The sequence below is a fragment of the Chiloscyllium plagiosum genome, unplaced genomic scaffold (genome assembly GCF_037043375.1).
Source record: "Chiloscyllium plagiosum isolate Xiang-an unplaced genomic scaffold, Cpla_swu_hap1 HiC_scaffold_3, whole genome shotgun sequence".
Classification (NCBI taxonomy): domain Eukaryota; kingdom Metazoa; phylum Chordata; class Chondrichthyes; order Orectolobiformes; family Hemiscylliidae; genus Chiloscyllium; species Chiloscyllium plagiosum.
This window is the reverse complement of record NW_028270141.1, coordinates 21,531,298-21,545,650: the sequence shown is the minus strand read 5'-3', so window position 1 is coordinate 21,545,650 and position 14,353 is coordinate 21,531,298. Positions and strand designations below refer to the sequence as shown.

At 40.8% G+C, this 14,353-nt stretch overlaps 1 protein-coding gene across 10 annotated transcripts in view; it reads left to right on the top strand.

The window, feature by feature from the left end:
• The window catches only part of kidins220b (kinase D-interacting substrate 220b), a 152,593-nt gene that overhangs the window by 69,216 nt on the left and 69,024 nt on the right, over positions 1–14,353 (top strand). For all 10 annotated transcript variants that reach the window (XM_043678261.2, XM_087977882.1, XM_043678271.2 and 7 more), the window contains exons 14-15: positions 4,702–4,881; positions 10,189–10,354. In XM_043678261.2, coding sequence (XP_043534196.2) covers positions 4,702–4,881; positions 10,189–10,354 — 346 coding nt within the window. The remainder of the gene's footprint in view (positions 1–4,701; positions 4,882–10,188; positions 10,355–14,353) is intronic.

Sequence of the window (14,353 nt, the reverse complement as noted above, 5' to 3'; positions counted from 1 at the left end):
TTTAGAGAATTGATGTTTATTGTTACTTGATGCAAAATATTTAATTTATTCAGCTTCCATATATAATTGGAATTTGTCATCCATTGATATAAAATCATTGTATATTCCTTTGTAGTTATTCACATCCTTGTATTTGCATTTTGGTTTGGCCAATTTCCTTATCTTTTTAGTTTTTGTGAATCTGACCTGAACTTTGATTATTCTATATTATTCATGAGAAGAGTGAAAGTAATAGGGTGGTTGTTATGGGGGACTTTAACTTTCCAGATATTGACTGGGAAAGCTATAGCTCGAGTTCGTTAGATGAGTCAGTGTTTGTCCAATGTGTGCAGGAGGGTTTCCTGACACAATATGTAGACAGGCTAACAAGAGGTGAGGCCATACTGGATTTGGTTCTGGGTAACGAACCAGGCCAGGTGTTAGAATTGGAGGTAGGTGAGCACTTTGGGAACAGTGACCACAATTCGGTGACTTTTACTCTAGTGATGGAGAGGGATAAGTGTGCACTGCAGGGCAAGAGTTATAGCTGGGGGCAGGGAAATTATGATGCGGTGAGGCACGACCTAGGATGCGTGGCTTGGAAAAGTAGGCTTCAAGGCATGGGCGCAATTGATATGTGGAGCTTGTTCAAGGAGCAACTATTGAGTGTTCTTGATAAGTATGTACCTGTCAGGCAGGGAGAAAAGGGTCGTGTGAGGGAGCCGTGGTTTAATTGGAATCCCTTGTTAAATGGAAGAGGGCGGCCTATGTAAAGATGAGGCGTGAAGGTTCAATTGGGGCGATTGAGAGTTATAAGGTAGCTAGGAAGGATCTGAAGAGAGAGAGCTAAGAGCAACAAGGAGGGACATGAAAAGTCCTTAGTTGCTGGATTAGGGAAAACCCTAAGGCTTTCTATAGGTATGTCAGGAATAAAAGAATGACTAGGGTAGGAATAGGTCCAGTCAAGGATAGTAGTGGGAAGTTGCATGTGGAGGCTGAAGAGATTGGGGAGACACTGAACGAATACTTTTCGTCAGTATTCACTCAGGAACAGGACATTGTTGCCGATGTGAATACTGAGTCACAATTAATTAGAATGGACGGCTTTGAGGTATGTAGGAAAGAGGTGTTGGAAATTCTGGAAAGGGTGAAAATAGATAAGTCCCCTGGGCCTGATGGCATATATCCTAGGATTCTCTGGGAAACAAGGGAGGAGATTGCAGAGCCATTGGCCTTGATTTTTATGTCCTCATTGTCTACAGCAATAGTGCCAGAAGACTGGAGGATAGCAAATGTGGTTCCCTTGCTCAAGAAGGGGAGTAGGGATAACCCTAGTAACTATAGGCCGGTGAGTCTCACTTCTGTTGTGGGCAAAGTCTTAGAGAGAATTGTAAGGGATAGGATTTATGAACATCTGGATAGGAATAATGTGATCAAGGATAGTCAACATGGTTTTGTGAAGGGCAGGTCGTGCCTCAAACCTTATTGAATTCTTTGAGAAGGTGACTAAGGAGGTGGACGAGGGTAAAGCGGTAGATGTGGTGTATATGGATTTTAGTAAGGCGTTTGATAAGGTTCCCCATGGTAGGCTACTGCAAAAAAAATGGAGATATGTCATTGAGGGTGAGTTGGAGGTTTGGATTAGGAATTGGCTGGCTGGAAGAAGACAGAGGGTAGTAGTTGATGGTAAAGGTTTACCTTGGAGTGCAGTTACTAGCGGTGTTCCGCAAGGATCTGTTTTGGGACCATTGCTGTTTGTCATTTTTATAAATGACCTGGAGGAGGGTCTAGAAGGTTGGGTGAGCAAGTTTGCGGATGATGCGAAAGTCGGTGGAGTTGTTGACAGTGAGGAAGGATGTGGCAGGTTACAGCGGGATATAGATAAGTTGCAGAGCTGGGCAGAAAGGTGGCAAATGGAGTTCAATGTAGGTAAGTGTGAGGTGATTCACTTTGGTAAGAGTAACAAAAAGACGGGGTACTGGGCTAATGGTCGGATACTTGGTAGTGTGGATGAGCAGAGGGATCTTGGTGTCCATGTACACAGATCTTTGAAAGTTGCCACCCAGGTAAATAGTGCGGTGAAGAAGGCATATGGCGTACTGGCTTTTATTGGTAGAGGAATTGAGTTCCGGAGCCCTGAGGTCATGTTGCAGTTGTATAAGACTCTGGTGCGGCCGCATCTGGAGTATTGTGTGCAGTTTTGGTCGCCATACTATAGGAAGGATGTGGAGGCACTGGAACGGGTGCAGAGGAGGTTTACCAGGATGTTGCCTGGTATGGTAGGAAGATCGTGTGAGGAATGGCTGAGGCACTTGGGGCTGTTTTCATTGGAGAAAAGAAGGTTTGGGGTGACTTGATAGAGGTGTACAAGATGATTAGGGATTTAGATAGGGTTGACCATGAGAACCTTTTTCCACGTATGGAGTCAGCTATTACGAGGGGGCATAGCTTTAAATTAAGGGGTGGTAGGTATAGGACAGATGTTAGGGGTAGATTCTTTACTCAGCGAGTCGTGAGTTCATGGAATGCCCTGCCAGTAGCAGTGGTGGACTCTCCCTCATTATGGGCATTGGATAGGCATATGGAGGATAGTGGGCTAGTGTAGGTTAGGTGGGCTTGGATCGGCGCAACATCGAGGGCCGAAGGGCCTGTACTGCGCTGTATTTTTCTATGTTCTATATTCTATTATTCCACAAATGTCCGATCTAAACTATTCCAAACTTTGACATTTTTCTCAAGCTTGTCAGCTGCTAATCCTGTTAAAAATAATTTAGATGTAGAAAAGATAAATCTAAATTTATCTAAATTAGACTGTACAAGTTACCTGCAGCTTCATAGAAATCTCCCATTTCCTTTCAGTTAAATTTTCATTTTAAAACAATTCATTAATATGATTTTAAAGTAGAGCTTCCATTGTAATGAAAACAGAACGTTTAGAGAATCATAGAATCCCACACATTAATCTTGCTCTCATCTGCTGAAGAGAAGCCCACCCAGACCCATCCTATCCCTGTTACCCTGCATTTATCATGGCCAATCTAACTAACTTCTGTATCTTTGGACTGAGAGGAAACTGGAGCACCTAGAGGAAACTCATGCAAACGCAGGGAGCATGTGCAAACTCCACAGAGACAGTTGCCTAAAGTTGGAATCAAACCTTGGTTTTGGCACTGTGAGGCAGCAGTTCCAGCCACTGTTCTACCACATGCTGTGTTCCTGCATCCACATCATTAATATCCATGGTGAAAAATTGATGCTGCATTCAGATTTTGGGAATATCACTCACCACATTTCAGCCAATTAGAATACACTCCCATTGTCCCTACTTTGCTAACTTTCAATGAATTATCAGCCCATTGTCACAAGACTGCATTCAGTCCCCCACACATAGATCATTGATAATATTGTTCCCCATCTTCAACATCCATAATTATCCCCCTACCCCTAAGCCTTCCCACAAAATTCAACTAATCAGTTGTTTCTACCCTTCACTAATTCATGCTGACAATCCGTTTCGTATCTGATAAAATTTGGTAGTTTCCCTACAACATAGACTAGATTAGATTAGTGGTGAATGCAGCTGTATCAATTTCATTTTCTTTTTAAAAAAAAAAGCAATTAATGTTTTCGGACTTTATCAAGTGATGGAGGTAACTGTAAACAGATTGAATACTATGTTTGATATTTTTGAAATATATTAGATATTGATATTTTCATAATATATTGGTATTCACTGCAAACAAATTTTAGATATCCTTGGGTCAAATTCGGTTGGGTAGAACAGAGCTTCCTAAACAGTGGGTTGTGAACCCAGTGGAGTTGTGAACTGTGTCGCAGAAGTGGCTGCCATGGAGCTTGAACTGAGTGCTGACAAATACCTGACAACTTTAAATTTTTAACACTGCATTACTGCTGATTTTTGAGGCCTAATTGCTGTGTTGCAAAACCCTGTGGATGAACGGATATTTTCTCAGTAGAGTCTCTGTGGATAAAAAGCTCAGTCACCCCAACCCTTTGATACCACAGGTATCTCACCAACCTTTAATCCCCTTTCCCCAACTATCACAGATCTCCCATCCTCCTTTGCAGTTTTTTTTGTTACTTTATGCACTTTGTTTTGCAATTGAATTATTAAAGTTGAAGAAAGACCTAGGAAGATGGGGAGCAGGGATGGGAGATTGATACTTACTTAAGTTCTCCCTCTTTTTAAGAAGATAATAAATTGACTTGAAGTTTGTTTGTTGCAAACTAAAATACTGCTCTGTCTTGTTGGAAATGTGAAGAAAACGTTATCCCTCCATTCTGGGCTGTTCTTGTAATGTCAGTTACAGGAAGTTCCCTGAATTTATGTTATTGAAAATATAAGATGCAATTATTTCAAGCTCGGATGTGATTAAGTCAGTGTTCCAAAGATGTGTGGAAGAACAATGCCATTATTTATATTTCATGCTGATGGAGGCTGCTTAAAAAAAAGTATAATATTGAGAATGTTGGTGTTTAGTATTTGCTTTAAGAACATTAAGCATTAGAAGAAGGATCATAAATGTGTTTGAGCTTTTCTTGGTTAAAGATGTTTTAAGCCCAGTTTTGTTTTCAATCATAGATATGTGGAATTAAGTTATAGACAACTATGTGGATAGACAAAACATCTGAAATCAAAATTGGTGAATAATTGTACTAATCTTATGCATTGAGAGCTAATGTTTTAGTTTTACTCTTCAGATGAAATGAAGACATTTGCTGGTCAGCAAGTGGAACCCCTCTTCCAGTTTTCTTGGTTGGTGGTGTTCATTACACTGTTAATATGTGGAGCAACAGGAGTACTTCTTGGCTTCGCAGTTGATCTGAAGCTTGGCACCGCAGTTGGACTGAGCTTACTGGCACTTATTTACATTTTCTTTGGTATGCGTGAGTTCATTTTTGATGGCTTCTTTGTCTGTTTGTGCTGCTGGCAATCAAATATCAATTTTATGGTCTTGTTGAACTATGCTGTTGGAAATGTAAATATTACTACGTAGGAATAACATGGAGGTTTTTTTGTTTTTTCCAGTGTTACTATAATTTATTTGCCTCTCCTTGTTGACCTCAAACTTCTCTATTGTTTGATGCCATGTTTCAGTTGCTGATTCCTTTGGCCTTATGCATGACAAAAGGAAATGTGTTGGATTTTACCTAATGTTCAAAGAACTTTATAAATTAAATTTGCCTGTTTCATTGGTGTGATAGTTATAGGTGCTTTAAGGTTTGGTGAGAAGTGGTAAAGTTGAAATATATAATTACCTAATTGTTCTTGAACTGAATAAATTGCTACAGCACTTAGAGGATAATTAAGCACCAGTTATATTTTTGTAGGTCTGGAGTCTACATGAAGCAGATCTCATTCTCTTAAGGACATTAGTTAACCAGATGGACTTTTATGAAAATTATCGTCACCATTACTAAGACTAGTTTCCACTTCCCAGCATTGTGATTTGAATCCGTAAACTGAAAATGGACCTCTGGCTTACTAGTCTAGTGACAGTACCACTATGCTGTTGCCTTCCCTGTGGCTTCAGTGCTTTGCTAACCTATTTATAAACTTAAACATAACCATTTCTCCCATATTCAAACCTTGATAAGATCATTGTTCAAACTTCAAACTCCTCTAACTGTAGACGTCTGGCTCTCAATTCTTTTAGACTAGCTTAAAAATTAAGATGCTCTAAATTGGGAACCAGTTCTTGTGGCCTTCACCTTTCCCTTTTGCAGTGCCTCAGTGTCACTCACCATGTGATGAAACCCAAATTAAACACAATATTCTAACTGATATTTGTCCACGATCTAGTATGAGGATGACACGACGTGCACTAACTTTATAGTGAGTTGTCCTCTAAGTAATCAATCTATTTCTTTTATGACTGATTCTTGAATAAAGATATGTATTTGCTAAATGGATAGACAAAGCACCTGAGAGAATACTTTAATTTCCCACCTTCATCCTTGTAATTGGTTTCTCTTCTTTTCCTCATGGTGCACTCCTTCTTTTGTATGAGCACGCTGATTAAGAACAGAAAGAGGCCGTTCAGCTCTTTTGAACATGCTCTACCATTCAACAAACCATGTCTGATTTGTTTGAGTTGCCAATTTCTTATTCCCATCTATGACCAATAACCTTTGATTCCCTTGCCTTGCAGTTTCTATCTTGAATATTTGTTCAGTCTTTGTCTATTTGGAAGAAGTAATCTATACATGAAAGATGACTTATTGTAAAGACTAATCTTTTTATTTTTCTGTATTTGGATTGTTGACCAAAATGAGGAAATGGTTTAAAAGCCAAGGATTGTTGAAAGATTATTGAACTTTTGAAAAGCAAGTTGCCTCATTGTAAGTGCCGTTGACATAGCTGCTTGTTCAAATACTAGTGGAAGCCCAGTTATAGATGAGCTGTAGCCAGCGGACTGAGTGTGAATAGAATTTTGGTTGGCAACAAGTAGCTGATGACCAAGGCCTCCTGTCTACCAATAGTTGAACAGCTTGTGTGAAAGTTTGAGGGAAAAGCCATTGGATCCCCTCAAGGGCAGGAACTGTTTCTATACTGCACAGTGAAAACCATTGTAAGTCTGAAGAAAACACATGTGAATCTCCCTCAACAGTTGTTGTAAGCTGAGGTTGTTAATCAATAAGCCACAGATTTTATTAGTGTAAATCAACCACCTTGTATCTTCTGCAAGCAATTGAAAGTATCTGGAGAAGCATGTCCAAAAGGACTATCTTGGCGAACCCTGTGAATAGAAACCACTGAACTGCCTTCACAGTCTTTACCTCAGGAGAAAGTGAGGACTGCAGATCCTGGAGAGTCAGAGTCAAAGTATGGCACTGGAAAAGCACAACAGGTCAGGCAGCATCTGAGGAACATGAGAGCCAATGTTTTGGGCATAGTCCCTTCAGTAAGGGCTCATGCCTGAAATGTTGACTCTCTCTTGCTTCTTTGATGCTGCCTGACCTGCTGTGCTTTTCTAGCACCACACTTTTTGACTTTTTTTTCCCTCAGCCCACCATACCAGTGTGTGTGGGGGTGGGCGGTAGACTTTATAAGGGAGTTAAAATTTGATTAGTTGAGTCATCTGTCAATTGTTCATAATTGTTATCTGTCGTCAGAACCTAATTATTTGTAGTAAGTAGTAATTCGTAACACAATAGCCAGGTCCACCTGGGACTAAAATATATGTAAACTGGGGAACAAAGCAGAAATTGCTGGAAAAGCTCAGCAGATCTGGCAGTATCTGTGGAGAGAAATCAGTTTACATTTCAGGTCAAGTGCCCCTTCCTCTGAACTGTTTTGTTTCTGATATGCAACATCCGCAGTTCTTTTGCTTTCTAGTTATGTAAATTGTGGAATTCTGCATACTTGTTTAAATCTATATCTTTTGTTCAAAGTTTGTGAGAAGATTTGTAGCTCGGGTGCTCGTTGCTGTGGTTCTGTTCGCCGAGCTGGAAGTTTTTGTTGCAAACGTTTCGTCCCCTGTCTAGGTGACATCCTCAGTGCTTGGGAGCCTCCTGTGAAGCGCTTCTGTGGTGTTTCCTCCGACATTTATAGTGGCCTGTCCCTGCCGCTTCAGGTTGTCAGTTTCAGCTGTCCGCTGTAGTGGCCGGTAAATTCATGTTGCTTTGGGTTGCGGCATGTCCTCGTTCTGTTGTCTCTCCCTTAGGCATCTGTTGATGAAATTGCGAGGATATCCGTTTTTTGCGAATACCTTGTATAGGTGTTCCTCTTCCTCTTTTTGCAGTTCTGGTGTGCTGCAGTGTGTTGTGGCCCTTTTGAACAGTGTCTTGATGCAACTTCGTTTGTGTGTATTGGGATGGTTGCTTTCATAGTTCAGGACTTGGTCTGTGTGTGTGGCTTTCCTGTGTACCTTAGTGGTGAATTCTCCGTTTGGTGTTCTCTGTACCCTCACGTCTAGGAATGGTTGTCCTAGTTGGTTGTCCTTTTCTTCCTCTCTCGTGATTCCTGTGAGTGTGGAGTTGATGATCCGGTGTGTATTCTCTATTTCCGTGTTTTTAATGATTACAAAGGTGTCATCAACGTATCTGACCCAGAGTTTGGGTTGAATTTGTGGTAAAACTGTTTGTTCTAACCTTTGCATTACTGCTTCTGCTATGAGTCCCGAGATCGGTGAGCCCATGGGTGTTCCGTTGATTTGTTCGTATATCTGGTTGTTGAATGTGAAGTGTGTTGTGAGGCACAAGTCCAGTAGTTTAAGTATGCCGTCTTTGTTGATGGGTTCAACGTCCTGTTGTCTGTTCAGCAGGTTGGCTATTGTTTCTCTGGCTAGGGCTTTGTCAATAGACGTGAACAGTGCCGTTACGTCGGTAATCATACTACCAGCAGACAAAGGCAGAATGACGGTCATCCTGGACAAAGCAGAGTACATCCAAAAAGCACAACAACTACTTGCAGATACCAACACCTACCAAAAGAGGGAGTTTGACCCCACCCCACAGCTCACCAATAGGATAAACAACACACCTGAGGAACCTACAAAAAAACGAACAATTAACCAGGTCGGACCTACAAAGAATGAAACCCCTAGATTCTATGGACTACCTAAAGTGCACAAACCAGACATCCCACTCAGACCCATAGTATCACTACCAGGGACACCATCACACAAACTGGCGAAAGAACTACAGCAGAAACTGAAACACTTGATCAGCGGATCCAGACACTCTATACAATCAACACAGGAATTCTTGGACATCATCAGAAATATACACATAGACAAGGAAGAAACCATGGTCTCATTCGACGTAACAGCACTGTTCACGTCTATTGACAAAGCCCTAGCCAGAGAAACCATAGCCAACCTGCTGAACAGTCATAACAGAAAAGGACAACCAACTCCCATTCCTAGACGTGAGGGTACAGAGAACACCAAACGGAGAATTCACCACTAAGGTACACAGGAAAGCCACACACACAGACCAAGTCCTGAACTATGAAAGCAACCACCCAATACACATAAACGAAGTTGCATCAAGACACTGTTCAAAAGGGCCACAACACACTGCAGTACACCAGAACTGCAAAAAGAGGAAGAGGAACACCTATACAAGGTATTCGCAAAAAACGGATATCCTCGCAATTTCAGCAACAGATGCCTAAGGGAGAGACAACAGAACGAGGACATGCCGCAACCCAAAGGACTAGCCACACTACCATACGTCAAGAACATCTCTGAAATGACAGCCAGACTACTGCGACCACTAGGACTTATAACAGCACACAAACCAACAGCCACTCTCAGACAACAACTCACCAAAACTAAGGACCCGATACCCAGCATGAGCAAAACTAACGTAGTGCACAAAATCCCATGCAAGGACTGCACAAAACACTGTATAGGACAAACAGGAAGACAGCTAATGATCCGCATCCACGAACATCAACTAGCCACCAAACGACACAACCAGCTATCCCTAGTAGCCACACACGCAGACGATAAGCAACATGAATTTGACTGGGACAACACTACCATTATAGGGCAAGCGAAACAAAGAACAGCCAGGGAATTCCTAGAAGCTTGGCACTCATCCACAAACTTCATCAACAAACACATAGACCTGGACCCAATATACCGGCCACTACAGCGGACAGCTGAAACTGACAACCGGAATGGCAGGGACAGGCCACTATAAATACTGGAGGAAACACCACAGAAGCGCTTCACAGGAGGCTCCCAAGCACTGAGGATGTCACCTAGACAGGGGACTAAACGTTTGCAACAAAAACTTCCAGCTCGGCGAACAGAACCACAGCTATATCTTTTGTGACATTCCCAGAAATTGCAGGAATTAATTTCCAGCACCTAACCCCAGTGAGATGTAGCATTTTCTTTAGTATCTTCATTTTTAGTCTCCTTTTAAACATTGTTCCCAACTGGTAATCTTCTCTAGAATCCACACATTTAATGTATTTTTTTTTAGTGGAGTGTTGGATTTTGTCCATACCTACTGCCGGAGAACAGGAAGGATTATATGATAATGTTTTTCTAAGTGTGTTTAACATTTTATGTATTCTTGTATGTAATTTTTCCCAGTAATTGTCCAACAACTCCATCCAGTTTTTGATTGACATTCCTCAAAGGTATAAGATTACGCTACAGTGCTTGTGATCTTAACTGTAACAGAATTCATCATATTTAAGCATTGTTTTTTTTTTCATTTTCAAAGCAATTGTTTACTTTGGTGGTCGACAAGAGGGAGAAAATTGGAATTGGGTCTGGGTATTGAGTACCAAACTTGCACGGCAAATCAGCTATCTGGAACTGTTGCTTAAACTGATGTTTGTGAATCCACCAGAACTACCAGAACAGACCTCCAAAGCCTTGCCTGTCAGGTAAAGGGCAATTTTAACAGCCATTCAATAATGCTTTCTCGGTCCTGATGTTTCCATAAATTCTTTTAACAATCTTGGATGCTATCTTTGCTCATTGCTCTCCACATGCCATTGTATAGTTTGAAGAAAAATTAGTGAACTGAGATAGTTTAGAATAAGACTGAAAATACATTGCTTACTAAGTTTGTTCTTTAGAACTGCAAATAATTTAAATGTCTATCATTTCTTGAGTGTCTTGGTTGTTCATGAATATATCTTTTAAACTATGATGTGTTTCCAGTCCAATTCTTCATCTTGTGGTGTTTTTGATGAGTCGTCAACTCAAAATTATTGGTAGCCGTTTCTGACATGACTGTTTTTAAGAGTGTAACTTAAGAGACACTTTAATGTTTTCTCATTACATTCTGTCATTGTAGGTACATAAGTTTTTTTTTCCCTCCACTGCATTGCACAGCAACTTGATTGCCATGTTTTTCTAGAACATAGCTGAGAAACACTTAATTTCTCGCAGGTCTGTACTTAGCTTAAACGTTTTCCAGGTTAAGGATACAGACCCTAGGAACTTTGGAACTTCTCATTTGTTGCTCAGCCATCACTCTTCTGGAACTTGGAGACAGTGAGGACTGCAGATGTGGGGAAGTCAGAGTCGATAAATGTGGAGCTTGGAAAAGCACAGCAGATAAAGCAGCATCAGAAGAGCAAGAGAGTCGACATTTCCAGCAAATGTTTCAGAACTGATGAAGGGTCTGCCGGAAGTGTCAACTCTCTTGCTCTTCTCATGCTGCTTGATCTGTTGTGCTTTTGCCAGCTCCACATTTTATCAACATCAATTTTCTGGAAATGATCATCATAAGATTGACAAACGGCAAAAATGTGTTCCTGAATCATTGGTCCAATTTACAAGATGCTAATTCTCATCACTTTTTTTTGTGGTAGAGATTGCACCAACTTGAGGATTATAAAGGAACTGACTTTTTACTCATAGATTTCCGAGGAGAAAACAGCACCTGCACTGTACATCTTGCAGTGTAGAAAGCAGAATTTTGTTTTTGATCATTGTATAGTCATGTTCACTGGATACAATTATCCACCGGCAATTAAAGAGGTCATTTGGCAGAGTTGGAAAGTTATTTCCTTTGGTTAATAATAGTGGATCAGATTCTCCAACCAAAAAAAAATACACTTGTAGATCAGGCGACTCTCTGTGTGGAGTTTGCACATTCTCCCCGTGTCTGTATGGGTTTCCTCCGGGTGCTCCGGTTTCCTCCCACAATCCAAAAATGTGCAAGTTAGGTGAATTGGCCATGCTAAATTGCCCGTATGTTAGGTGAAAGGGTAAATGTAGGGGAATGGGTCTGGGTGGGTTGTGCTTCGGCGGGTCGGTGTGGACTTGTTGGGCTGAAGGGCCTGTTTCCACACTGTAAGTAATCTAATCTGTAAGTAATCTAATCTGTAATCTAATTTTCTAGCCAAGAGTCTTCTCTACAGAAAGCAGTATAAAGGAATCCACTAACAAGAACAGAATGGATTTGCGTAGAAACTGCACTCACGTTTCTGCAGTAAATGCCGCATTCTCCAATTTAAAAGTCGCACTCCTTCGAAAATTAACGAGAGAAGACAAGGATGGGGAAGAGTGACATGCAGGAATGAGTTGCTAAGTGGGTAAGGAAGGGTTGGTGGAGCAAGTGCAAGGGATTAAGGTGTCAGATGAGTTGGAGTATTCAGCATAGTTTGGATGTATGATGTTGGGGTGATGGAGTGAGCAGGATTGTCTAATCAGGTGTGCTCTGGTCTCTGGTGAGATCAGAGGGATGTTGGCAGATGGTAGTGGCTAGTGCAGTGGGGAGTGGTGAACAGTTAGGTTGAGGAAGTCTGATGGGCTGTTGGTGTCAGTGGAGCAGAGAGAGTGTCCTTTGTGAGTTGGAGGTTCAATTAATAGCTACCCTGAAGTCAAATTCAGTTTTAAGGCAATTAACATTTCCTGGGTAATTTTTAAGCTTAAGGGACTTAGGATCTTCTGAAATCTCCAACTGTAACTCAAAGTGGGACTTCTGCTGGAAGGCAGTTGCCCTAAGGAAATCTCTAATTTCCTAGACGATTCCTGTGGAGTCAGTTGCGTCTGGATTTTGGTGGTACTATTGCATGTCTCCAGTCTACACTGCTGCAATGTCTACTTTCCTGACTGGAATTTCAGGGCCATAATACTATTTGTGAAAATACTTCTAACAAGCACTGTTGATGCTTTAACACTTTGAAGAAAATGAGGTAGCGTAGCTTTACTGGTGAAGGAAGGGATTTGTGCTGTGATGAGAAATGACATAAGCACAGGAGATCAAGATGTGGAATAAGTCTGGATAGAAATAACAAATAACGAAGGAAAGAAGTACCTAGGAGGAGTAATCTATAGGTCCCTAAACAGTAATTCCACAGTAGGGTACTGTATAAACCGGGAAATATTAGAGGCTTGCAAGGAAGGTATGTCGATAATCATGGGTGATTTAACATGCCAATTTGATTCTTCCAATCTATGTTCAAGATTCATTTAGTGTATTAGAGATTGGTTCTTGGCAAAATGTTGTGGAACCAACCAGGGAGCAGGCTACCCTGGATATGGTGTTGTGTAAAGAAGAAAGATTAGTTGATGACACCATAATTAAGGATCCTCTATAGGGAGTAGTGATCATAGTATGATCGAATTCAAAATTCAGTTTGGGGGTGAGAAAGTGAAGTCCCACAGTAATGTTCTGGAATTAAAAAGGAAATTTACATAGGCATGAGGACAGATTTTGGCCTGAATAGATTGGACAAGAAAGCTAAAATTAAGGCAGTAGATGAGCAGTGGCAGTTGTTTAAGGAGATATTCAGCTCCTCGCAACTAAAATATATCCCAGTGAGGAAGAAAGATAGTAAGGACAGTTAAAAAAAAAAAATCCATGGCTAAACAAGGAGGTCAAGGACAATATAAAGTCAAAAACTAAGGTATACTATATTGCAAAGGCCAGTGGCAGGCTGGAAGATTGGGAAACTTTCAAACATAAAGGGATACTAAAAAATTAATAAAAGAACTATGGTAAATGACAAAAGAAAACTAGTGCAACATATCGAAAAGGATAGCAAAAGCTTCTCTAGATGTATTAGAAAGAAAGTTGCTAATATAGAACATATATAGCACAGTACAGGCCCTTATCCATCGATGTTGGTACCTTTGAAGATGAAACTGGAGAGTTAATAGTGGGGAACAGTGAAATGGACAGATGCTAAATCAGTACTTTGCCTCGGTTTTCACAGTGGAGGACAATAGAACTGTTATTTCAGACGCAATAGAAAGGGTAGAATTGAGAACAGTCAACATCGATAGGGAAAAGATACTCGCAAACTATTAGGATTGAGGGCAGACAAGGTCTGCAGGCCTGATGGCCTTTGTCCTAAGGTATTTAAAGGAATTGGCAGCAAAGATAGTGGAGCCACTCGTTACAATATTCTAAAATTCACTGGACACTGGAAAGGTTCAAGTGGATTGGAAAAATGCTAATGTAATACTCTTATTCAGAAAGGGAGGGAAATTACAAACCAGTTAGTTTAACATCTGTTGTTGGGAAAATGTTAGAATCAATTATCAAGCAAGCAATATCAGGACATTTGGAAAGTCAAAACACTATCCATCAGAGTCAGCATGGTTTTATGAAGGGCAAGTCATGTTTGACTAATTTGCTCAAGTTCTTCAAAGATGTAACAAGCAGAGTGGTAATGGGAATCCTGGAAGATGTTTGATAAGATGTATCACAAAAGGTTAATTCACAAAGTTGAATCATATGGGATTAGGGGTAATTTATTAGCTTGGATAGGTGACTGGCTGATGGACAAAAGACAGACTCAGGATGAGGACACCCAGATGTTTTTTTTGGCTGGAAGGCAACATGTAACTGGTGTGGTGCCACAGGGTTCAGTCCTTGGACTCCAGTATTTACAATCTACATTAACAACTTGAGTACAAGGATA